Raw genomic sequence first — 24,986 nt, forward strand, 5'->3', positions numbered from 1 at the left:
CCTCCCACCTTAAACCAATGCCCTCCAGTTTTGACTCCCCTACCATGGGAAAAAGACATTGGCTATTCATCCTCCCTATCGCCGTCTATAAGGTCACTCCTTGGCCTCTGATGCTCCAGGGAAGAAGTCCCAGCCTATTCAGCCTCTTCCTATTATTGCTGAAACCCTCCAATCCTGGCAAAATCCTAGCAAATCTTTCCTGAACCCTTTCAAGATGAACAACATCCTTCCCATAGCAGGGAGATCAGAAACGAATGCAGTATTCTAAAAGTGGCCTTACTAATGTCCTGTATAGCAGCAACATGACATCCTAACTCCTTTACTCAATTGCCGACGCTCCTCTGGACCCTCCTATTAAGTGTGTAAGTCCTGCCCTCATTTGCCTTACGAAAATGCAACACCTCATATTTATCTAAATTAAACACCTTCTGCCACTCCTCGGCCCATTGGCCCATCTAATCAAGGTCCTGTTGTATTCTGAGATATCCTTCTTCACCGTCCACCACATCACTAATTTTGGTGTTATGTGCAAACTTACTAATCATTCCTCCTCTATTCATATCAGAACCATTTATATAAATGAAAAAAGTAGTGAACCCAGCACCGATTCTTGTGGCACACTGCTGGTCACAGGCCTCCAGTCTGAGAAACAACTGCCCTCTGTCTCCTACCTTCAAGTCAATTTTGCATCCAATTGGCTAACCCTGGGTTCCATATGATCTAACCTTGCTACCTGGTCTATCATGCAGAATCTCACCTTGCTGAAGTCCTTACAGACAACATCTACCACTCTGCCTTCATCAATCTTCGAATCTGACAATATGTCAAGTATCATGTTCTGTGATTTAAATGCCTAACATTACAGACAGACACTTTGATAGCTCCTATGAAAGGGTAAAAATGTAATGTAAATGGTTAGGGTGAATGGTAGTAAGCTGGGTAGGGCCAGAAGAGTGTGGTGGGTTGGTGTCAGGAAGGTAAAATTCCAGGTGGGTGAGATAGCTAGGGCACCAGGTAAATAGGATGTCAGGTGAGTAAAGTGGCAGGATACCACCAGGTAAGTGAATGAGTGCTTGGGGTATGATGGGGATTTGGATCAGGCTGGGTTCACGTCCAGCAGAGGTAGGGACGTCGGGCTTGTTTTGGGGACGGAGCAGTGTTTGGTTTGGTTTGGAAGGTGTCAGGTCTGGGGAAGGCTGGATCAGTTGTGGGGAGTGTGGTGGTGTTGAGGTATTGGGTCAGCTTCAGAAAAGATTAGTTCAATATGGTGCCAATTATGCTGACTTGGCTGTATTAGATGATGTCAAGTGCCTTGTGTGTTGTGGGAACTGCGGTGATTCAAGTAGAGAATATTCAATCACCATCCTAATTTTTGTAATGTAGATGGTGGACAGACTTTGGGGAAAGAGGATGTGAATTATTTGCAACAGGATTCCTAGTCTCTGATTGGTCTTGTAGACATTGTATTTATATGGCTGATCCAGTTCAGTGTCTGATCCATGATAACCCCAGGATATAAATGGGGTGGGAGGTTAGCAATGATACTATCACAGAATGGTGGTGGTTAGATTCTATCTTCAAAGAAATAGTGTGAACATCATGCAACCATTGGTGAAGATCCTCATTTCTGACTTTGTAGTGGAGTGAAGGTAATTGATGAAACTGCTGAAGATGGTTGGGCCTAGAACACAACTGTGAGAAACACCTGTGGTGATGTTCTGAGACTGAGATGACTGACCTCCGGAAAACTCAGCCATCTTCTTTGTGGCAGATCTGACTGCAACCAACTGAGAACTTTCCCCTGATTCCCATTGACTCGAGTTTTGCTAGCTTTCCTTCATGCCACATTTGGTCATGTACTGCCTTTGTATCAAGGGCCACATAGGATTTGTCCTGTTTTATTGTACATTCATACCTGGTCAATTTTCCACATTGTCAAGTAGATGCCATTTTATAGCTGTAATGGAACAGGTTGCCTAGGGATGTGGCAAATTCTGGAGGACACGGCTTCAGTACTATTGTCAAAGATTGTCAGGGCCCAAAACCTTGTGGCTGTCACCTGTTCTGTGATGTCATTTGGACTTATTTGAATTGGCTGAAGACTGGTATCTGTGTTGCTGTGGACTTCCAAGGAGGCTGAGGTGGACAATCCACTTGGTATTTCTGAGTGAAATTTGCTGCAAACGCTTCAGCCTTATTTTTTTACGGATATGCTCACCTTACCTATCATTAAGGATGGGGATATTTTTGCAGCCTCTTCCCGCTGTGAATTGTTTAATTGTCCACCACAATTTGCAACTGAATGTAGCAGGAAAACAGAGCTTAGATCAGATCCATTGGGTTATGGAATTATTTAGCTCTATCATGTGTTACTTATGCTGTTTGGCATTAAAATAACTGTGGTAGAGCTTTACCATGTTGACACCTCATTTTTAGGTAAACCTGGTCTGCTCCTAGCAGGTCCTCCTGTACTCTTCATCGAACCAGAGTTGATCCCCTCCCTTGATGCTAATAGTGGAATGGGGATATGCTAGCCATAAAGTTGAAGATTATAAGAGCAGAATTCTATTGCTGCTAATGGCTCAGCATGTCTCATGGGTGCCCAGTGTTGAGTTTCAGACCTGTTTCAAATCCATCCCATTTAGCATGGTGGTAGTGCCACACAACATGATAGAGGGTATCCTCAATGTAAAGATGGGCCTTCATCTCCATTAGGATTGACCATTGCCTGCTTCTATTGATTAGTCATGGACAGGTGCATCTGCAGTCAGCAGATTTATATAGATAAGGTAAAAGACATTCTTCCTTCTCATGGCTTCCCTTATCACTTGTATAAACTGAATCTAGTAGCTATGCCTATGGGATCGTGATCAGCTTGGTTTGTGATGGACATTGAAGTCCACTACCCAGAATATATTCTGCCCCTTTCAGAAGGTGGAATAACTTTTTCCCAGCAGGGGAATCAAGTCAGTTCAGGAAAAACCTGTTAAATTGGCAGAAGTGATTTCCAGTCTGTGGAGTTTAAAAGTCAGGGGAACTTGGAGAAAAGTCTGCATATTCTTAAAACTGGACATGTTTTGGCCATCAGAACTGAGAGACTTTGATGCCAGTGGACTTGGAAAAATATTATAAAACTGTCTTCACAGTTCAAGGAAAAGAAACTGAGGATAGTCAGTTCAATAAATATTTTAAAAGCTGATATAGGAGCAATATTTCTCTGGGATCAAATCTCAGTAACAAATGGGAAACAAGTTGAAACTTTATCTTAATATTTGTATTAAGGTCTTTCTGTCTCATGTGTATGAGTACAAATTTAGGTAGCTTTGTTTCCTCTTTTTCAGTGAAAACTGAAGTTTCATTGTTAAAAATCATCTGCAGCCTCATGCGAGTATGTTTCAATGATCATGTAATTGTGATATTTGAATACATGATCTATTAAGCTAGGTTTCATTCTTGGATTTTACCTGGCCAGTATTACCACTTGCCATTGATACCAAACATCTGTAGCTACAAAGATGGACTGCAGTTTGATGCACATAACTAGCAGACACTGACTGTGCTGGATCTGGCTCTCAACTGCAATTGCCAACCTTTCCATGGAAGACAGCCACACGCACATTTGCCAGAGCCAGCCTGGCACTGACAATGTTGGTGGACTGCTCTGTCCTTTGATCTAATTTAGCAACTGCCAGCTGTAGCTTTGCAAATCTGGATTTTCACAAAGTTGTTAAAGGCTGACACTGTGGAATTATCTTCTGGGGCTGAGCAAGTACTTGGTATCTGCCAGAAATCTGAGAGTCTGAGACCTGGACATTATTTCCTTAGCTAGGGAGGCAATGACCTAGTGATATCATCGCTAGACCGTTAATCCAGAGATCCAGATTGCATTCTTGGGACCCGGGTTTGAATCCTGCTACAGCAAGATTTGAATTCAACAAATATCTGCAATTAAGAATCTAATGATAACCATGAATCCATTGTTGATTGTCAGAAAAACCCATCTGGTTCACTAATGTTGTTTAGGGAAGGAAATTACCATCCCTACCTGGTTTGGGCCCACTTATGGCTCCAGACCCACAGCAGTGTGGTTGACTATTAACTGCCCTCTGGGCAATTAGGGATGGATAATAAATGCTGCCTAGCTAGCAACGCCCCTCAACCCGTGAATGAATAAAAAAAAGCTGTAGAAACATGTTAGTGATGTGCTCAGCAGATTGTGCTCCAGAGTCAAATCTAGAAACAGTACGCACTGAGGAAGAAGTCTTTCAGCTGCTGGTGAAAGTCTCGCTGGTGCATTCTCTGTGGGTTCAGTTGCTTCCTTCTTGGAGTTGGAGATGTAGCTGACCTCTTTGGGGTGGAGGTTGATTGGGTACAGTTAGTGCTTGCATAGCTGAGAGAGATTTAGTTGAATAAGAGGGATAAAAGCTTGTGCAAATTAAGAATGAGTTAACACAAGTGTTAATGAGAAAGTAGCACAGCACAATGAATCTTACTGGGTTGGTTGCCCATTGAGATCTCCCTGTCACTGATGAGTTGTCATGTTCTTCTTGAGTGAAGTCAAGAAATTTAAAGTGAAATTCCATCAAATAATAATCACTTTTCCACAGAGGACCCTTTACTGTAAAGTTACTAATTAATCATCCCTCATTGCCCAAAACTAAATCTAAAATAGTCTATGGTCTAGTTACTTCCATTACAAATGCTCTAGAAAAGTATCTGAAAGGCATTCTGTGAACTTCTTTGCCAATAATACACTAATTAATGTATTTCACATTTATAGCATTATTTTTGTTATATGCACTTTTAATTTTTCACACTCTATCCAATGTAATGACTTCTGTTAAGTAGCCTATCAATTACTTACCCTAGTGATTTTTTGTCCTTTGTTATTTTGTAGTTCTATTCATACTTAATCTGCATCCTGATTTTCTAAGTTTAAATCCTTTTTACCTATTGCTTTTATCTTATCCTTTATTATCAGGTTAGCCCTCCACTTTTTCCATTTTGTCTATCTTTTCTAAAAGTTAAGCGATTTTGGTATGTTTATTTTCTAACCTTGGTCACCTTGCAACCACATCTTTATGAAGAAGGATCTAGGCCCGAAACGTCAGCCTTCCTGCTCTTCTGATGCTGCTGGCCTGCTGTGTTCATCCAGCTGTACATCTTGTTATCTCAGATTCTCCAGCATCTGCAGTTCCTACTATCTCTGAAGTTGTTGTGAGATTTTGTTTGCTGGGTGATTAAGGTTACATCAAGATTGTGAAATACTCGTGCCTTTGAAATTATTTGAATTTAAGTTTAAGAACTGATGTCCAGCAGGTGTACTTTGTGCAGACACACCGAATCAGCAATGAAATCGTACATCTAATAAAAGAAAGTTATTGTGACCCGTCAAGACAGCCTTAGTGACTGAAAGAATAGCAAAGCAATGCTATTAAGAATTAAATAGGGAAGTAAGCAAGTGATGGAAAGAATAACTTGAACATAAGTCTAGTTTCCATTTTAAACTTATTATAACAGTTTTTTATGATCTTTCTGGTCAGCATCAGACTGCAGTTCACATGCCACCAGATGTCACACATAATCCTTAGTTTGCTCTAAATTTGTTTATATATGTTATTCTAACCATGTTTGGTCTTGGTTGATGATTTCTCCTTTAGTCATGGTAAGTGCAGGAGGTATTTCTAATTGTGTAGCCTTTTTAAAATCATCGTCATCATTATGCTTAGCAAATTGGTCCTGTTGTTTACATTGTTGGGTCCAAGAATTGCCATTCTGAAACAGTTCCAAACAATTTTATTACTACCAGAAGCTGCATTTAATAGCGATCAAATGTTTTTGAATAATGCTGTGAAAGATACATTTTATCAAAACTTTTTATCTTGCACTCAGAGACCAAAATGACAAATAGATTACAATTCAATCCCAACTGACAACTCTAAATTGGATGGCAACATTATTCTTCACACATTTAGGATTATTCAACAAATGTTGTGCAATTGGAGAATTGTATATAATATTGTACACTTATGTTGTATTTGAATGTCCTTTGGAAATCCAAGTTCAACACATGTAGCTTCTTGTTTGTCCACTCTGCTTGTTACTTCCTCAAAGAATTCTTATAAGTTAGTCAAACATGACTTCTCTTCCATAAAACCATTCAGACTCTACCTGGTTATGTTATGATTTTGTAAGTGACCTTTTATTTTAACTTTACTTTAAAATGAATCACATCATTTTTCCCATGTCAGATGTTAAGATAATTGGCCTACAGTTTTCTTCTTTCTGTTGCCATGGTTTTCTTAAATAGACATGTTACTAATGTCATTTTCCAATCCACTAGGGCCCTTCCAAAATCCATAGATTTTTTTAAGTTTGCAAAGAAGTTTCATTTAGTACTACATTTTCCATTTCAGATCAGATTAGTTTTCTGGCTATCAAGACAGTCTGCAGTTTGTTCCATTAATATCTGAAAGCCAAAGAGGACAAGAAGTTCTAGGACAAGCAACCTCAAGGAATGGGCAATCATGAGCTAACAGGAAGCACTGATGATAGTTTACAATGAAACCTACTGGTGCAACATTGAATCCAATCCCTGTCAAAAGGACGGAACCTGAAATTTGTTCTAAAATTTCAGGCGAAAATGTTGAGGGAAAGATTTAGTCATTGATTTTGGATGTTTAAGACCTCTAAGGAGGTAACTAAATAGTTGCAATATGCATACTATGGATCAGAAATATAAGCAATTTCGTGGCACTTCTTATCTCCATGCTTGCACCTTATATTTAAAAACTGATAGGTAATGATGGCTGTTCAGTAATCCAGCAGGCTGCCCTACACCACTGTGTCTTTATTCCTTGAGGAATTACTCTATGTCCTGAGCTGTTTGCTGTTGTCCAATCAATGTAAAGTTTGTGAAATGAAAGTATGGAAAATAATTACGTAAGGAAAGCATGGTATCAAGATTTTGCAGAAAATGCAGATTTTCAAAAATGGTGCATCAAGTATCCCAAGCCATCAACTGCAACCTTATTAATTTCCTGAGACTTAATCTCATTTTGTCACTGGATTCATAATGGGGATGTTGTAGAGACATTGAACAAAATATGCAATACTTGTTGCAACATTTCTAAAAATCTGTGTTTTCTGCAAAATCTTGATACCATGCTTCTTAATCAGAAACTTAGAATGTCTGCTCAGTCCACTTAATTAAGTACAGTGTTCATCACGCTTTGGGATGGACGCAACCTTAACAGACAGGCCACAAATTTACCAATTACCCTCAGCTAATTTAACCTCAATCCAAAGCAGTTTCCTGTGTGTGACTGCCCTAATACACAGGCAATTTCTTGGAATCATAGGTGAGAGCTGAGTAAACCGAAATCACCAATGATTCAAAACCATCCAAGGAATTTGGTATGCCTACTCCCTTCTACTTAAAACTGCACGCCTTCGTATGCAATGAAGTCACCAGAAACTCAACTGATAATATCAGGGTGGATTATAGGATAGAAAAAAGTACCTTTAAACTTGAAGTGCCTGAGTAGCAGAGTTAAATTACATCAACTGAGCCAAGCAGTAGAGCAGAGAACCAATAGTAATAGAAGCTATGCAGCTGGCAAGTCAAGTTTCAACAGAGCTCCATTTATTTAAAAAGTTCTCAGTGAAAATAAAGAGCAAGCAGTGTTATAAGATGGATAGTGAACCTCATGAAGGCAGCTTTAAAGTTGTGGCTCAAACTTGATGTTTGGACTAAAATGTCCACTATCAGAGCCAGGCTGTCATTAGCAATTTAGGAAGGGAGACTGGGGGAGGAAGGGCACAGGATGGAATAGCCAAGTAAATGATTGCAGTGGGAAATAGCTCATAAATAGGCTGCCTTCGAGATAATGTTAAAAATAGCACCAGCGCATTTTGCATTTATAAGCATGTCTAAAAAGTGTTCGTTAATATAAACAATTTTTATATTTGTTTGCTAGGTTTATTGAAAAGAATTGAAAAGAACTTATTGTGCTCAAAATAGTCTCTCATTCTCTACATAAAAACCGAAAGAACTGCAGACACTGTAAATCAGGAACAAAAACAGAAGTTGCTGGAAAAGCTCAGCAGGTCTGGCAGCATCTGTGAAGAAAATAATCAAAGTTAACATTTTGGGTCCTCAGAACTGTTCTGAGGAAGAGTGACCGGACCCTAAATGTTAAATCTTATTTTTGCTTCACAGATACTGTCAGACATGCTGCACTTTTCCAGCAACTTTGTTTTTGTTCTCTCATTCTCTACCTTGCTCAGTGTAAAAACATGCCTTTTTATTTTTCAGTTTGAATTTCTTGAGTTTAGAACTTGCGACTAAGCAGGAAGAACTGGAGGGCATGTGTTTGAAAATGGAAGACAATTGGAGACAGCTCATAGCAGTTCAGAACAAATCAAAACTTTACAGGTAAGGAATCCATTAAAATCATAAATACTACTGAAAAATTGGTAAGGAAAAATTCATGCAAACACCTGCTGACATTATGCTGCATAGAGCATACACAGAATGTGAAATTGAAAGATTTTAGATTTAATAAAGAATCAGGATGGCATGACAGGAAAAACGCGACAGATGTTTAACAACTGTTTGGAATCATTAAATGATTCTTATGTTCCCACAGGCTTGCATATTTTCTTGTTTACATTTAAGAAAGCGAATCAAACAAAGCAGGTGCTGCATTGCATGCTTCTAACATCAGTGCAAATTAATAAAGATGGTAATTGCCCCAACCAAGTCAAAGTCATCATCTAGGTTATGGCTAGTTTTTCTTATTCAGAGGTAGACAACATCTCTATTTTATATATTGTCCAAATTAAGTTTTGTTGATGTAAGAACGCTGAATTGTTTCAGGTTGGCTGTTAAACTAATTGAGATTACGAAGGGACTGAATAAGCACCATGTTAAAATCAGTTCAAAGTAATTTAATGGAGAGGATTCTTTCTTTAAACTGAGTCAATATCACAATATCATACTTCACAGGGAAAGAACAAAGCAGCAAGCGCACATCATTGAGCAGGCATCCACTTTCCTTCAGGGAATAAAGATTGAACTGGCCCTGTTTAGAGAAGATGTGCAGAGTAACTTGGTGATATGGGAACCTTTCAGCAAAACACTGACGCATTGCCTGGAGGCCACCGGAGATGCTGTACAGATGGGTGAATATAACTGTCTTACTGGGGCTGGAATATAAAAATAGTTCATAGGTTTTAACTAAATACAATGAATTATGGAGTTCCATATGCACATTAAATTTATAAAGTTTTGATACAGATTGGTCATTTTGCAATTAAAAATGCACTCCATAGCATTCTTTTTACACATAAGAAAATTGGTTACTTTATCCATAAAATTCAATTAGGTATTTCATGATTAAATTTGCATATGTACTTATTACAATGTGGGATGCAAGCGCAAAAATGAATTCTTGCTGAAGTTTGCATTTGATTTAGCAATATTGTCCAAGTATATTCAGAATAAAGTTACCGTTATAAGGAATATTTTCTTTCTCATTATCTGTAAACTGATTATTATTCAATTTATATTTTCTATTTAAATTGGAATTGATTGGGATTTTTAAAATAACAGTCACCGTTAGGGTGATTTCATGTACTTGTTACCTTGGTTAAGTCTAAAAACGGGACAATAGAGGAAATGGAACTGTGAACAGAACTGAAGTGCTGACTTGCTCTTTGTTGTCCACCTGCTCCAGTTTTCAGAATGAAGCTCAATCCTGGTGGCTAGAGCTCCACTAGGGCACTAACAAGAACCTCATTAATGTATGCAAGTTGGATTATAAATCCAATTCCATTTTCAAAGCTATCACATTGTGACTGAAGATTCTTGTTCTTGTGCTTGGAAGGCAGTAGAAATTGGAAGGCAACCATTTTATGCACAGTTCAAAGAGATGCTTAACCACAGTTCAGAAAATTTGCCTTTTGTTTTACTGTCGTTTTTTGTGACTTTTAATCTAAAGACTTTAGTCCATTATTTAATCTCTTTCAACTCTAGGTGCTGCAAAACATTCTTTGCTTAAAAACTACTTTATTTCCCTCTTAATGCTTCTACCACTTCTTTTCAAGTGCTGCTGTGGGTCCTTCAAAATTGGTCATGCCTCTGAACTCCTGCCCCAGGTTGATGTGTAACTGTAGCATTTAGTGCATTTTGTGCTGGCACTTCACCAGATTCATTAAAATGCCCTAATGTCTACAAAATAGGCATTCTTTGTCTATAAAAACTGTTGTTGTTAAGCAGGTAAGTTGTGCCCCATGATTATTTTCAGATTATTATCAGAATCAGAATCTGCTGGTGAGGGGGTGAGGGTTCATATTCAGAATTAGTGAGTTAGGTGATGGATGGAGTACACTCTGTGAGCACATGAAGGTGTTGTCTAAGGTTGGCTCTTGATCCTTGGAAGGAATCAATTGGAAATGATCGCAATGACTAGAATAGCAACTGCAGGGCATTTTTTTTTGTATTCGTTCACAGGCTGAGGGTGTCGCTGGCTAAGAAGCATTTATTGCCCATCCCTAATTGCCCAGAAGGCAGTTACGAGTCAACCACATTGCTGCAGGGCATAACAAGCAGTACAATGATGTGTGAGGTATTCCGTAATGAAGACACAGAATCACCATCTGTCTAAATAGGTGCGGACTCTGGCATTAGTTTTTTGACAAGAACAGATAGCTGTGTCTTTGGTAACATATTTGATGTTGAACATATAACCTCCATTGCCTCATGCCCTAATTCCTATCCTGCACCTTCCTCACACCGTGGCTTTGCTAATGCTCATGAAGCTGTTGTCCTCAATGCTAGTCAAATCTATTTTTTAGTACTTTAATCCCCTCACCATCTTTTGTCTTGATTGCATTTAGAAGCACTCGCACTGGACTTCCTGTCCTCCACCCTACTGCCCTGGAAGGCCATGAACACCTTCACTGATCAAATGCACTCAGAGCAGTTGGAGTGGTAACTCTGCTCACTAAATAACTCCTGAGTGCTGCTGAAAGAATGGCACAGACATGACTGGCTTTTTGTTGTGTGATTTCCTCCTCCTAGTTGGGCTGTTCCCAATCCATTATGCAACCCAAACCTGTAAAAACTCCAAAATAGCATTTGATGGGTGAACATCAAACTCATTAGTTAGTCTGTCCTTTGAGTTGGATGGGTTGCTGGATCTTGTCTTCCATCCTCCTGAGCAAAATCAACAGCAGTGAGAATGATGATGGTACATTAGCATGAAAGCTGGCGATCTTAATTTTCAGTGTGCATGTACGCTGGTGTGCCAGCTCTGAAGTATTAATAGCAAGTAGAAAATGCTGTACTTTTCCAACATTTTCTGTTTTATTTTAGATTTCCAGTGTATGCAGTGTTTTGATTTGCTGAAGCACTGATATTCTCACCTAAAAAAGACAAATCAAGTGTGGCTTATGTGAGATCAAGCTGTTGTCTGTAGTGATTGTTCATGTGAAGTAAGCAATACAAATAGAGCAACAAGGTGATTCTTTAGTTTTAAAGAAACAAATTATTAGCTAAATCAAATTGAGCAATTGTTGGAACAGTGCCCTGTAATGTTGCCCAAAGCATTGTCTTTAAGGTCTAAAAGTGATATATTCTGTAAACTGGATGCTGGAAAGTGAATACAGACTCCCAAATATTGAATATAGGCTTTTAAGCCATTGAGTAGTAAAATCATTATACATGGCTCAGTTCCAAGGAAGATGCATTGAGCTGAGTTATAATCAGGTCATGACCCTGTTGAATTATGTAAGGCAATAAAGTAAGGTGGTGGAGAGAGCAGAGGAGACGTTATAAATTTGGTGGCAATTTGTTAGAAAATTAATGCTGAGTACAAACATTTGGGATTGATTGATCAAAAAATGGATATGCTATACTGATGTTTGCATCACTCAGAAGCAGAAGTCTTCTTTGTCTTTTAGTAGATGCAACATTATATTTTTAGCCTTTATGTTTTCATTTGAAGTCTTTTTCTTCTTCTGTAAGAACTTTTACAAGAGGCATCCTCACCAATACAATGTACTTTTAAGGACAGAATGTCATGAAAAGAAACTAACTTGCAACTACATTAGCTTGATACAGACAGAGGTAACAGTGCCATTTCATTGCAAACAATCTGCAGTTTAGAATGGTGAAAAGTGACCTAGTGCAGCTGAATTCAGTCAGAATCAATTTCTAAGTGAAAATGATAACTGTGTGCTGAATGGTTTCTTCCACTTGACATTCCAGAAGCTAATGCCTTTGAGCCATGGAAGCAAAGAAATTGATGCAATTATGCTTCTCATGAAAATGAGGTAGTGTAAACTCTGAAAGTTGTCATCACCCATTTAATCTTGAAGTATTTGATAGGTTGGCTGTGAATAATTGCCAACTTGTCAGATATCAAAGAGTTGGGCCCTGATTTCTCTTCTGGGATTGGAAGACATCCAGTCAAGTGGGGAGGATTCCATTGCCTTGTAGATGATGGACAGACTTGGCAAAATCAGGAGGTGAGTTACCTGCTACAGGATTTATGTCACTAGTAATTTGAAATCTATCAGTTTCTGTCTTGAACATCTTGACTTAATGATTATGCTTCCACACCCATAAATTATTTATTTTCAAATTAACATATACCCTCTTATTCTGGATTTTCCACAAGAGGAAATAGAAGTTTCTCAGTACCTGTCTTATTGAATCCGTTACTTGTCTTGAAGATCTCAATTGGATTATCCCTCAAATGTGTAAACTCATGGGAATACAAAGCAAATTTATTCATGCCCTCATCTGAATCAGGAATTAAAACCCTCCAAGACCGATTATTGTTTCTTGTGATGTGGTGCCCAAAGCTGAACACACTACTTCAGACATCCTGTCTGACCAAAGCTGCATACAACAAATATCAGTTCCTCACTTTTGTATTCCAACTTCTGTCAGATAAAGATCGAAATTCCATTGGCTTTATTGATTGCATTTTGTACTTGTGCATTAGCTTTTAGTGATTTGTACATCTGGACACCTAAATCCTTTTGCTCTTCAAGAGCTCCTAACTCTTTCATTAAGAAAATATTTTCCTTTCCCTGATCCAAAGTGGATGATCTCACACTTCTCCATCCTTTTGCTGTGCTTTTATGTTTTAACTTAGTCTACTCATGTTGCTTTGTAACTAACTTTCAGTTCTCATCTAGTCAGTTTGTTGTGCCTTTAACATAGTGCCATTTGTTAATTTGAATATATATCTCTATTACTTAATTCAAATTGTTAATATATGGTGATAGGTTGAGGCCATAGTGCAGATCTGTGAATGTGATTAGTCAGTTCCTGCTAATCAGGATATGCCCTCTGTTACGATTGTCTTTACTCTCTGTCTCTGCTTTTAAGTTCAGGAATGCGATGAAATCCTAATGCTATTCCAGGACAGATGACTTCTGTTCCCCAACAGTTAAAGCAGATTCTTGATCTTGTTTCCATTGGTAGCTTATGTCTCACCCAGTGATTCACTTTCAGTAATACTTCTTTACAGGACCAAGTCCCTAGAATAATGCTTGGTTGAGGAGAAAACAATGGTGCAATAAATGAACTAAATATGGAAGGAAGAATGAGTGCATCAGGTTCATTGGCAACAGCACTTTTTGGTGTTGTTGAGGTTTATCAGAAAGGAAATAAAAATAAGATTAGCAGGTGTGATGTAAATAACAAAAACAAAAAGGTTTAAAGGTGGCAGAAAGATTCAGAAAGATTATCTTTCGATGGCTGTTTGAATTTTCATGATGGAGTTGGGAAGTGGAAGTCAGAACTGTCTTCTGGTCTCCAACCTGCCTGTAGGGAGGCTATGGGGTGGATTAATGACATGATTTTCATGATGTCAGCTCTTTAAAGGGATTGGAATTGGTTTGGCAGCTAATTAAATGCCACAGAAGGTGAGGCAAGTCTGATGAAGTGAGGGCCCAAATTGAATTTTCCTTGACGATTACTGTAGCTCTGTTTAAATCTGAATGGAGGCTAGGAACCTGAGGAAGTGCAGGAACTGGTTCTGTGATAGTGAGTCGGATTTCATGCCTGATGTTATGAGTTAAGGAGAGGAGGTAATTTTTCCGGAGGTGGCAGGAGGATGCCATGAACTGACAGTCAAAAGGCCTGGTTTAAGATAGATCTCACTGTCTGAGGCATAAGCATAATCAGAAGAATGTGGATTTAGTACAGTGAAAGGTTCAGGCAATGTGCATGATCTCATGCAATCTAGCAAGGTGAATGCAACCCCCCCACCCCCCGCCGCCTCCGCCTGCACCTCCCCCCAGCCCTCAACATAGGTTTCAAACCTTGTAGCCTCCAGGAAATATGCCATTGAAAGCTTCCCTGTCTGTATGCTGTGTTCCCTGAATGGTGTTTCATAATAATAAAGGATAATGCTAATTGAAGAAAGAATAACAGAGGTAGCCAGGATTCCAGATAAGCAGGCAGTCAGACCTAACAGGATCAAATCCATGATGGAGATATTGATTACAGTGGATGAAGTGCTCAATGGGAGGTGCAATAAATGTACTCCATCCGATAGAATGCCAAACACCGAGTTACATTCAGTAGCCTCAGCATTGCAATAGCTTTTACTCTCCTAGGCTGGCTTTCCCAATTTCACCTTGAGGCTCTCAAATTCAGGCATCCACCCAACAGTACCCTCTCCATCTACAGCCCAAGAGAAACCTAATGACTTGACAAGCATCCTTTCTATGATTACACCTATTCTTCCCTCAGTTTTGGCATGGGCTTAGATAAGGTGACACTAGATGAGGAGCATAGTATTAGTATGATGGAGAACGTACCGGAGGCAGTTATGGGCATTTTCACTTGGAAGAGGGAGAGCAGGCACAGGCCTGCTCAGACTCTTCCTGCAATAATAGCAGGAGATTCTGCTCACACATGTCAGAGTTCCCTGAGGCAGTGTATGGTTGTAAGCAGAGAATTGAGCACTCCAGCAAGCTCATATGTACTACAGTGGTTCACAGCTATAAGCACATGATCTCTCTAATAAGATAGTGAAATATCTCGTAAAGAGCTACATGCAGCATCAGCATAATTTTGGGCAGATAAACGTTCAATACACTATACTGCTCAGAATGCGTGCAACACTATGTAGTTGGAACAGTGAATGGCACTGGTAGTACAGAGACGTCTGGAATCACAAAATTTTTATGATACAGAAGGAGGCCATTCAGCCCATCATGCCTGCACAATCTGACTGTGTATTTTAACTTAATGCCAATCTTCTGTCTTTTCCCTGAAACCCTTCACATGTTTCTATTTACGTAATCATACAATGCCCTCCCGAATGCCTCACATGAACCTGACTCCATCACACCTCAAGTCAATGCATTCCAGACCATTCACCGTGTGAAAAAGATTTTTCTAATTGTACATTTGCTCCTTTTGCAAACACTTCAAATTTTTACTCAATCCTTTGATAAATGACAATAATTTTGCCCAGAAATTCTATCCAGAACCTTCATGATTTTGAAAACTTGTTTCAAATCTCCTCTTAGCCTTTTCCTCTCCAGGAAACCAGTCCCACTTCTCCAATCTTTTCTCATTACTCAAGTGTTTCATCACTAGATCCATTCTCATAAACCATATTTGTACTCTTTCCAATCTTTCACATCCTTCCTATAATTTATTGCTTAATACTTGCAATTGTTCAACCCCCTGGCACCACCCCAAATCCAGGGAAAATTGAAAAAAAAATGAAGTGCCCCAGAAATTTCCACTCTGACTTCCTTCAATATCCTTGGATATATCTCATCCAGTCCCAGTGCCTTACCAACTTAACATGTTGACAGTTTATCCAATAGTGAAGTGGATGGCACTATAATTGAGTCCCAGCTGGGGCCCTCCTCCAACCAACTGGAGCACCAGTCAAGGGCTGAATATATCACTGAGGAGGGAAAAAGTACCAACTTTTGTAGGGTGCCTTCATCATCCTCAGCCCCTGTACACCAAGATCAAGTAATGGACATTGCCCTTATAATCAGGAAGTTGCATCAGCTTCCAGAAATGTCTCATGGGCACCACCATGACAAGGACGACCACCAAGTACAATTCCCTGCAGACCAAAGCAAGTGAGCAAGCTTTATCTCTTCCAAAACCACAAGACCCTACATAGGAGTAACTGAGGAGAGAGCACTGTCTGGATTACTGGACTTTCTTCTTAGTGTCTGTTTGCAGTTTCACTTTTTTATTATTTTATACCAGGTTTATTTTGGCATAATGGATAATATCCCTTACTCTCAGTCAGAAATTCTGGATTTAAGCCCTATTCAAGGACTTGATGGCCAAGAAAATATGTTGTAATGCAACCAAACAGGTTGATCATTAACTTGTAAAATTTCTGACTACACCAATGTCAAATAGTAGTAGCAGGAGAGATTCCTGGTTAGCCATGTCATAGAAGGAAAGTCAGAACCTCTGCCATTATTCAGACCTCTGCACTATGAAACGCATGTAAACATGCAGCAGCAGCAACTTGGGCTCCTTAAGGAGACTGTTTTTTTGGATGGCTGGTGTGGATTGGTCTAGCATCAATACCACATGTTCAGTTTCCATGGTTGTCATAGATCTGTCACTTTGCCATATCCATGATGAATGTCATGATGCTGTGGATCAGACCTGAATTTGAGAACGAAAGGAGAAGATTACTTTGTAAGGAATCCCACTTGAAGGCATGTAACTGAGACTCCTCTTATTGGGGTTGCCGCGAAAAATATAGTTTGAGCTGATAAAAGTGATTAAGAATGTGATCAAGGAGAGAGCAAAATCTTTATCTTTCTCTTTAATAGATCTGATTGCACAGCTACCTCAGAGTAAATTGCATTCTGTTGCCTTTTCCTGGGTCAAAGGAATTCACTTGAAACATTCTTGAATTAAATGATCCTTGACATTTCTGGCACCCTGATGAGACCTTTGCTCCTTGCATTCTGCCTAGTTACCTCTTTGTACATCAGGGTATCTTGATAGTTTCCATCCTCTTCCTCCATCTCCTCTGAGTCATCCACTCATCTGCTACTCTTCCTTTCCTCTGAGAAACCATCTGGTTTCAACTAACTTGATCTCAACATCCTCAAGGTCCACATCTGTCTGGAAGAACAAAAACAGAAGTTGCTGGAAAAGCTCAGCAGATCTGGCAGCATCTGTGAAGAAAAGATCAGAGTTAACGTTTCGGGTCCGGTGACCCTTCCTCAGAACTGTTGGTAGCTGGGAAAATGTCAGTTTATATGCAGAAAATAGAGAGGGGGCAAGGGAAGGGAGTAAACAATAGGATAGAGCCCGAAGAGAGAGAAGAGCTGTTGTATAGATAAAGGAGTCGATAACGTTCTGGCTAGGAGGGTGAATAGCTGTTAATGGGGACTGTTAGTGACTAACAATAGGTAGTGTGTTATGGCAGGCTATGTGATAACAAGGCCTGGTGTGTGGGTAGGGGGCTAGGACATAGAAGAGTTTAGGCCCTAAAATTATTGAACTCAATATTGAGTCCGGCAGTCTGCAGGGTCCCCAAGCGGAAAGTGAGGTGTTGTTCTTCCAGTTTGTATTGAGCTTTGTTGGAACACTGCAGCAAGCCAGAGACAGAGATGTTGGCCAGGGAACAGAGTGGTGTGTTAAAGTGGCAGGCAACTGGAAGCTCAGGGTCTCTTTTGCAAGCAGAACGTAGATAGATGTTCTGCGTAGCGGTCACCCAGTCTACACTTCGTTTCCATGTAGAGGAGACCACGTTGTGAGCAGCGAATGCAGTAGACTAGATTCTGGGAAGTGCAGGTGAAGTGTTGCTTCACCTGGAAGATGTTTGGACCTTGGACAGTGGGGAGGGAGGAGGTAACTGGGTAGGTGTTGCACCTTCGCCAGTTGCAGGGGAAGGTGCCATGGGGCTGTGGGGGTTTGGGGGTGAAGGAAGAGTGGACCAGGGTGTCCCAGAGGGAATGGTCCCTGTGGAAGGTGGACAGGGGAGGGGAGTATGTGTCTGGTGGTGTCATCTCGCTGGAGGTGGCAGAAATGGCATTTGATGATCTTCTGGATGTGGATGCTGGTGGGATGATAGTTAAGGACAAGGGGAACTCTATTGCTGTTGCGAGAGGAAAGAGTTGGGGTGTGGGCCAAAGTGCGGGAGATGAAACGTTAAAACCCAAAATGTTAACTCTGATTTTTTCTTCACAGATGCTGCCAGACCTGCTGAGCTTTTCCAGCAACTTCTGTTTTTGTTCCTGATTTACAGCATCCACAGTTCTTTTGGTTTTTAATCTGTCTGGAGGACTTGGTTATGGAGGGCACATTACCCTTAGGTCCTTGTTTGAATGCATTGGAATGTACCACTTGACCAGTCTATGCACTGGAACCACCTTTTGAGAAGCCTAATGGCCTGGTGAATGTTATCCTAGCAAGAACGGCATTCATTATATTGCCTTCAGTCTGGGCCTCTTGTGGAAGAGTGTAAAGCCATCTTTTCAAAGAATGTACTCTAAGATCCATCTATACTCCTTAGGGGTGGAATAAAAATTCAAGGTGTCCTGAACTGCTAGAAGGTGATGGAGTCATGGCAGCCAGTAAAGTGAGTGCACACATGAAAGAACTGTTCATTGTTGTTGCAGGCCAGCCAAATCTTGAACAAATGGAAGACTTTTCTTTATGAATCTGACTGGCCTGCCACTGGCTGACTTGATGGCTACGTGGTGCAATCAATGAACCCCTGCATCTGGGGAGTCCAGTGATGATGTTTAAACCCAATTCTGTCTGTGTTGGTAAGGTCCCATTTGTCTTGAAATGAATATACTGACCCACTCTGTCAAAGGAGGCATCAGTGAGCAGCAAGTTGCATTTTTGTGCATCAGCTTGCAAGGTACCAGCAGAGTCCACAGCTGATCCTTGGAATGAGTCAGAAGCGAAAGTCACAGTCACTTTAAAAGTTACTGGCAGAACATGGTGGCCAGTGATGTGGGGTGTGAGATCTTTAGTGAGCACAGACGTTTGTGATTTTCTACCTGTATAGTTGGACTGTCCTGCATCACTGGATTTTGATCATCTTAAAGCATGTCTTTCACTGGTGGATCCTACACAGAGGGTATGGACTTCATATTCCTCCTGCCCTTATTTCTCTCCCCTGTCATCCTGATTTCCAGGGCCCCACTTTTCTGGGGGAATGTGTTACCATCTGTTGTCACAGGGCATCAAATCTGAAAGACATGTCCCCATTGTCAACAGCTGCCCTCGTTATGGATGGCTGATTACCCGATTTTACTTAATAAAAACCGAAAGAACTGTGGATGCTGTAAATCAGAATCAAAAATAGAAGTTGCTTGAAAAGCTCAGCAGGTCTGGCAGCATTTATGAAGAGAAATCTAAGTTAACTTTTCGGGTCTGGTGAGGAAGGGTCACTGGATCCAAAATATTAACTCTGATTTCTCTTCACAGATGCTGCCAGACCTGCTGAGCTTTTCCAGTAACTTCTGTTTTTGGGCCCAATTTTACTTGGTCACCTTGCTCCCTGCTCTTCTGCCCCTGCAAAATCAGAAGGGTGATGATCCCCAGTACAGTCCCAGGGCTTATGGCTCACTTTCCCTGCAACTCGTGCAACTGAAAGCCAGGAGCCAAATAATGTTTTTTTTTCTTGAGGGCTCTTTGTGAAACGTTTACAAGGGGCTGTTTTTTGATTTTCAAGAGCTACTTTATATTTTCCAGGGCTCCTTTTTCATTTTCATATTCCATGTGAATTTGTTGGGGTCTGGGGAAGAGGAGTTGATTACAGTGTGAATGATCATGGAAAAGTACAATGGAAGAAAGGGTATGGGAGACTTATTTATCGTAAATTAACAATAATATCTTATTTATAGATTTCAAAGTAAAAAGAAATAATATGTACAGAATTTTTGGTGTATGCTATTTTATCTTTCTAAAAAAGGAAACTGTAAAAAATTCAACACAAATGGAGAAGATAATGTTACTACACGATTGTTTCATCTAATATAAGACCTAGTGAGAATAGAGTCATAGTCATGCATTACTAGTTAATTTAAGCTCATCATTCTTTAAAACGCAAAAGGCATAGAAGCTTTAGTTTAATGTAAGGATGAATATCAAAGGCATCCTGAAGGTCTGACTTTTTGAAAACTTTATGAATCCTTTCAAAGGAGCAATGCAGCACCCAATTGTTATCAACACCTCTGGCACTGCTTGACCAACACTTCAGCTTTGCTTACCCCTGCTTGCGACACTTGGGTACTGCTTCCCCTGACTCATGCAGGGCCTGCTGCTCTCCCTCACATCCATCCACTCAACTGGCTGACACTTGGCACCTGCTTCTTTCCCAATGTTTGGGCCTCTTGCTTTCCCCAAACCCACCCCTCAATTGTTTGTCCATTCACTCAGCTGACACTTAGGTCCTGTTTTGGACCTACACTCAGATACTCAGGTTGCCTTGAACTCTCTGTATCTCTCTGAATAGTTACTGCTCTGGCCTCTTGAAACTCTTGTTGCATGCGACCCATAAGTGGCCATTGTAATTCTTCCAGCTGGTCCAATTGTAGATTCCCTTTCTCCTACCCTTGCTGCTCCTCCAATTACATAATTCTGTCTCTTGAGGAGCAGCAAGAGTGAGAGAGAGGGATCTTCTGATTTTGAACTTGGAAGAATTGTAAATTGTGAGGAGGACAGGGCAGAACTTCAAAAAGACATTGACAAGTTGGCAGAGTGGGCTGATAGGTGGCTGATGAGGTTTAGTACAGAGAAGTGTGAGGTGATGTATTTTGGTAGAAAGTACATGGAATGACAATATAAAGTAGAGGGTACGATTGCAAAGGGTGTACAGGAGCAGAGAGACATGGTGTATATGTGCACAGATCAATGAAAGTAGCAGGACAGCTGGAGAGAGCAGTTAATAAAGCATACAGTATCCTTGGCTTAATTAATAGGGGAAAGGGACAAAAGCCAGGAGGTGATTAACATGTTGTGTAAGACAGTTGTTAGAGCTGAAGTATTGTTGATTGATTGATTGATTGATTTATTGTCACGTGTACTGAAGTACAGTTTGGTTTCCGTGATGGTCTGGGCTGTGCATACCACCTTCTGTAGTTTCTTATGGTCCTGGGAAGAGCAGTTGCCATACCAGGCTGTTATGCACCCGGACGGTATGCTTTCAATGGTGCATCTAGAAGTTGGTGAGGGACCTTATGGACATGCCAAATTTACTGCGCTGCCTGAGGGAAAAGGGTGTTGTTGTGCCTTCTTGACTGTTGCATCTACGTGGGAAGTCCAGGACAAGTTGTTGGTTATCTCCGCTCTGAGGAACTTGATGTTCTTCATTCTCTCAACCTCAGTTCCATTGATGTAGATGGGGGTGTGTTCTCCTCCTTTCTTTATGAAGTTGATGATCAGTTCTTTAGTTTTGCTGACATTGAGAGACAGATTGTTTTCATTGCACCATATCATCAAGCATGTAAGTGCCACATGTAGGAAAGATGTGAATGTATTGGAGGGAGGGCAGAAGTGATTTACAAGAATGGTTCCAGGAATGGAACAAGGTTCGGTTATAAGGATTGAATGAAGAAGTTAGAACTTATCTTCTTGGACAGAAGAAGGCTGAAAGAAGATTTGATAGATGTTTTCAGAATTATGAGCAGGCTAGATAGAGTCGATAAGGAGAAATCGTCATCACTCCAAAAAGGAACAAAAATGAGAGAGCATAGATTTAAAATTATGTGCAAAAGAAGCAAGGGTGAAGTGGAAGAAAAATTCACTCAGTGAGTAGTGAAGCTATGAACTGCATGGAAATGTGATGGAGGCAGATTCAATCAAGGCATTCAAGAGGGCATTGAATGCTTGTTTGTATAGAAAAAGTTTGCAAGGATATGGGGGAAAAAGCATTGGATTGGCACTAGGTACTTGTTTGAAGAACCAGTGCAGGCACCACAGTCAGAATGGCCTCCTACTGTGCTGTAACAATTATGTGATTCTGTGATTGGAGGAGGTGGAGCAGTCTGCCTTCAGAGAAACAGATTTGATGATTAAAGGTGTAACTCTTTACAATTTTGGTCTCTTCCAAATATAGGGATGAATTTTCTCCAATTGTTTGCCTCTGTGTTAGACCATAAGACATAAGATATAGGAGCAGAATTAGACCATTCAGCCCATGGAGTCTGCTCCACCATTTGATCATGGCTGATATGTTTCTCAACCCTGTTCTCCTGCCTTCTTCCCATAATCCTTGATCCCCTTTCCAATCATGAACCTATCTATCTCTGTCTTTAAAACACTCAATGACTTGGCCTCCATAGCCCTAAACAGCAATTAGTTCCTCCTCATCTTAGCCCCTTCGCCCTGAGGTTGTGCACTCAATTCCTAGTCTCTCCTACTAGTGGAAACATCTTCTTCACATCCACTCTATCCAGGTCTGTGAGTATCATGTAAGTTTCAATCAGATCCCCCGTCATTCTTCTAACTTCATCGTGAATAGACCCCGTGTCCTCAACTGCTTCTTATATGACAAACCCTTCATTCCTGGGATTATTCTTGTAAACCTCCTGTGGACCCCCTTCAAGGCCAGCACATCTTTCCTTAGATCCAGGCCCAAAACTGCTCACAGTATTCCAGATGCAGTCTGACCAGAGCCTTATACAATCACAGCAGTACATCTCTGTTGTCGTTTTCTAGCCCTCTCGAAATGAATGTTAACATTGCATTTACTTTCCTAACCGCCAACTGAACCTGCATGTTAACCTTAAGAGACTTCTGAACTGGGACTCACAATACCTTTGCGATTCAGATTTCCAAAAACTTTCCCCATTCAGAAAATAGCCTATGCCTCTATTTTGCCTGCTAAAGTTTATAACCTCACACTTCTCCACATTGTATACTAGCTGCCACTTCTTTGCCTACTCACCTAGCATTTCCAATTCCTTCTGCAGCCTCTCCGCTTCCTCAACACTACCTATTCCTCCATCTATCTTTGTGTCATGTGCAAGCTTAGCAACAATGCCCTCAGTTCTTTTCTCCAGATCGTTAATGTATAACATGAATAGTTATGGTCCCAAAACTAACCCTTGCGGAACACCAGCTATCATCCTGAAAGAAACCCTATTTACCCACGGTTTCTGCTTTCTGCCAGTCAACCAATCCTCTATCCATGCCAGTAACTGACCCCTAACACCATGGGCTTTTATCTTATTTAGCAGCCTCCTGTGTGGCACTTTGTCAAATGCCTTCTGGAAATCCAAATAAATCACGTTCAATGGCTATCCTTTGTCTAACGTACTGGTTACCTCCTCAAAGAATTATAACAGATTTGTAAGGCATAACCTCCCCTTGACGAAGCCATGCTAATTCCACCCTCTTTTATCATGTACTTGCAGGTACTCCGCAAACTTGTTCTTAATAATGGATTTTAAAATCTTACCAATGACAGAGGTCAGACTAACCAGGGTATAGTTTCTTGTCTTCTGCCACATTCCCTTCTTAAACAGGGCTGTTACATTAGCCAGTGATTGATTTGAGAACTTTTGGGGCATATTTGACTACCATCCCTATGTATTTTGAGTGCTGCTCCAAGAGTCCTATTTCAAAATGGTAAAGTCCTTTTCTGTCGCTTTGAAACTTAATGCCTCAGGGGTAATTTCCTGGGACAGCTATGACTGGCTCTCCACTCTATCTGTCCTCTTTTCACTGGCTGTGCCCTGTACAGTGTGTATATCCATTATACCCCTTATTATACCTCTCCTCACACATCAACTGCTGTTAACTAGCTCATCATGACCTCTTCAGGTGCCTAAATGGCTTTAATTGGCTATCAGGTGGGGTTACAATCCTATCTTCCACCCTCCTTGGTGAACATTGCTGGAACTGGGAATAGCGTGATAAACTGGCTTTGGTATTCATCCTGAAGACTTTCCTGACCAACTTCCAGCTGCAGTATACCCTGACTACATCACAGGAGTTTGTGGATTTAATTCTCACTTCTGAATTTAAGGACATTATCCAGGTCGACACCCCAAAGGCAATATTAAGGGAGTCATAAAATCGTAGAATCCCTACAATGTAGAAACAGGTCATTCGGCTAACAAATCCACACTGCCCCTCCGAAGAGCATCCCACCCAGACCCATTCCCCTACCCGTGTATTTCCCATGTCTAACCCACCTAACCTAAACTTCCCTGGACACTATGGGAAATTTAGCATAGCCAATCCACCTACCCTGCACATCTAAGGTTTTGGAGTAGATTTGTAGCTCGGGTTGTGGATGGTTGGCTGGCCGAGCTGGTTTGTTGTTGTTCCGCAGACATTTCATTACCCTGCTGGGTAACATCATCAGTGCAGCCTCCGATGAAGTGTGGTTGTGTTTTCTCACCTGGGAAATCTTTGGACTGTGGGAGGAAACCAGAGCACCCGGAGGGAACCCACGCAGACACGGGCAGAATGTGCAAACTCCACCGACAGTTTTCTGAGGTTGGAATTGAACCTGGGTCCCCAGTGCTGTGAGGCAGCAGTGCTAACCACTGAGCCACCTTGCCACCCCTGCTTGGAAGTACAGTAATAGTACTTAGACCAATGGAAAATGTAACAGATTCGAATGCAGTACTTCTGTGCAAAGATTCAAACTCATCTATATGCTCATGTCTTTTGATGAGATGGGGAGAACATTTATCCAATGTCGAACCTACCTTTAAAGTTAAATTTACACAGGGATTCCTAAACATTACATACTGTCATTCTCAGAAGTTGAAAAGCGAGCCACCACCGTTTACCATGGTGAAGAGGTATTGTGTATTATCTATATCCTATCTAATTTGGTCAGATTTTGATCTGGAAACTAAACTGTAAATGAAATAAACTTAATGAATACAAATTGTTAACAAACACAAATCTGCTGTTGGATTTTTAACTTGCCATACAGGCTTAAAAGTGTTGCACATGTTTCTCAACTTTGCACCTGGGAACT

General features: G+C 40.6%; 1 protein-coding gene across 1 annotated transcript in view; it reads left to right on the forward strand.

The window, feature by feature from the left end:
* lekr1 (leucine, glutamate and lysine rich 1) overlaps window positions 1–24,986 on the forward strand; it is a 171,393-nt gene that overhangs the window by 91,935 nt on the left and 54,472 nt on the right. The window contains exons 4-5 of the mRNA XM_048604655.1: window positions 8,318–8,437; window positions 9,011–9,186. Coding sequence (XP_048460612.1) covers window positions 8,318–8,437; window positions 9,011–9,186 — 296 coding nt within the window. The remainder of the gene's footprint in view (window positions 1–8,317; window positions 8,438–9,010; window positions 9,187–24,986) is intronic.

Source organism: Rhincodon typus, chromosome 13 (assembly GCF_021869965.1).
Source record: "Rhincodon typus isolate 14 chromosome 13, sRhiTyp1.1, whole genome shotgun sequence".
In the NCBI taxonomy this organism is placed as follows: Eukaryota; Metazoa; Chordata; class Chondrichthyes; order Orectolobiformes; family Rhincodontidae; genus Rhincodon; species Rhincodon typus.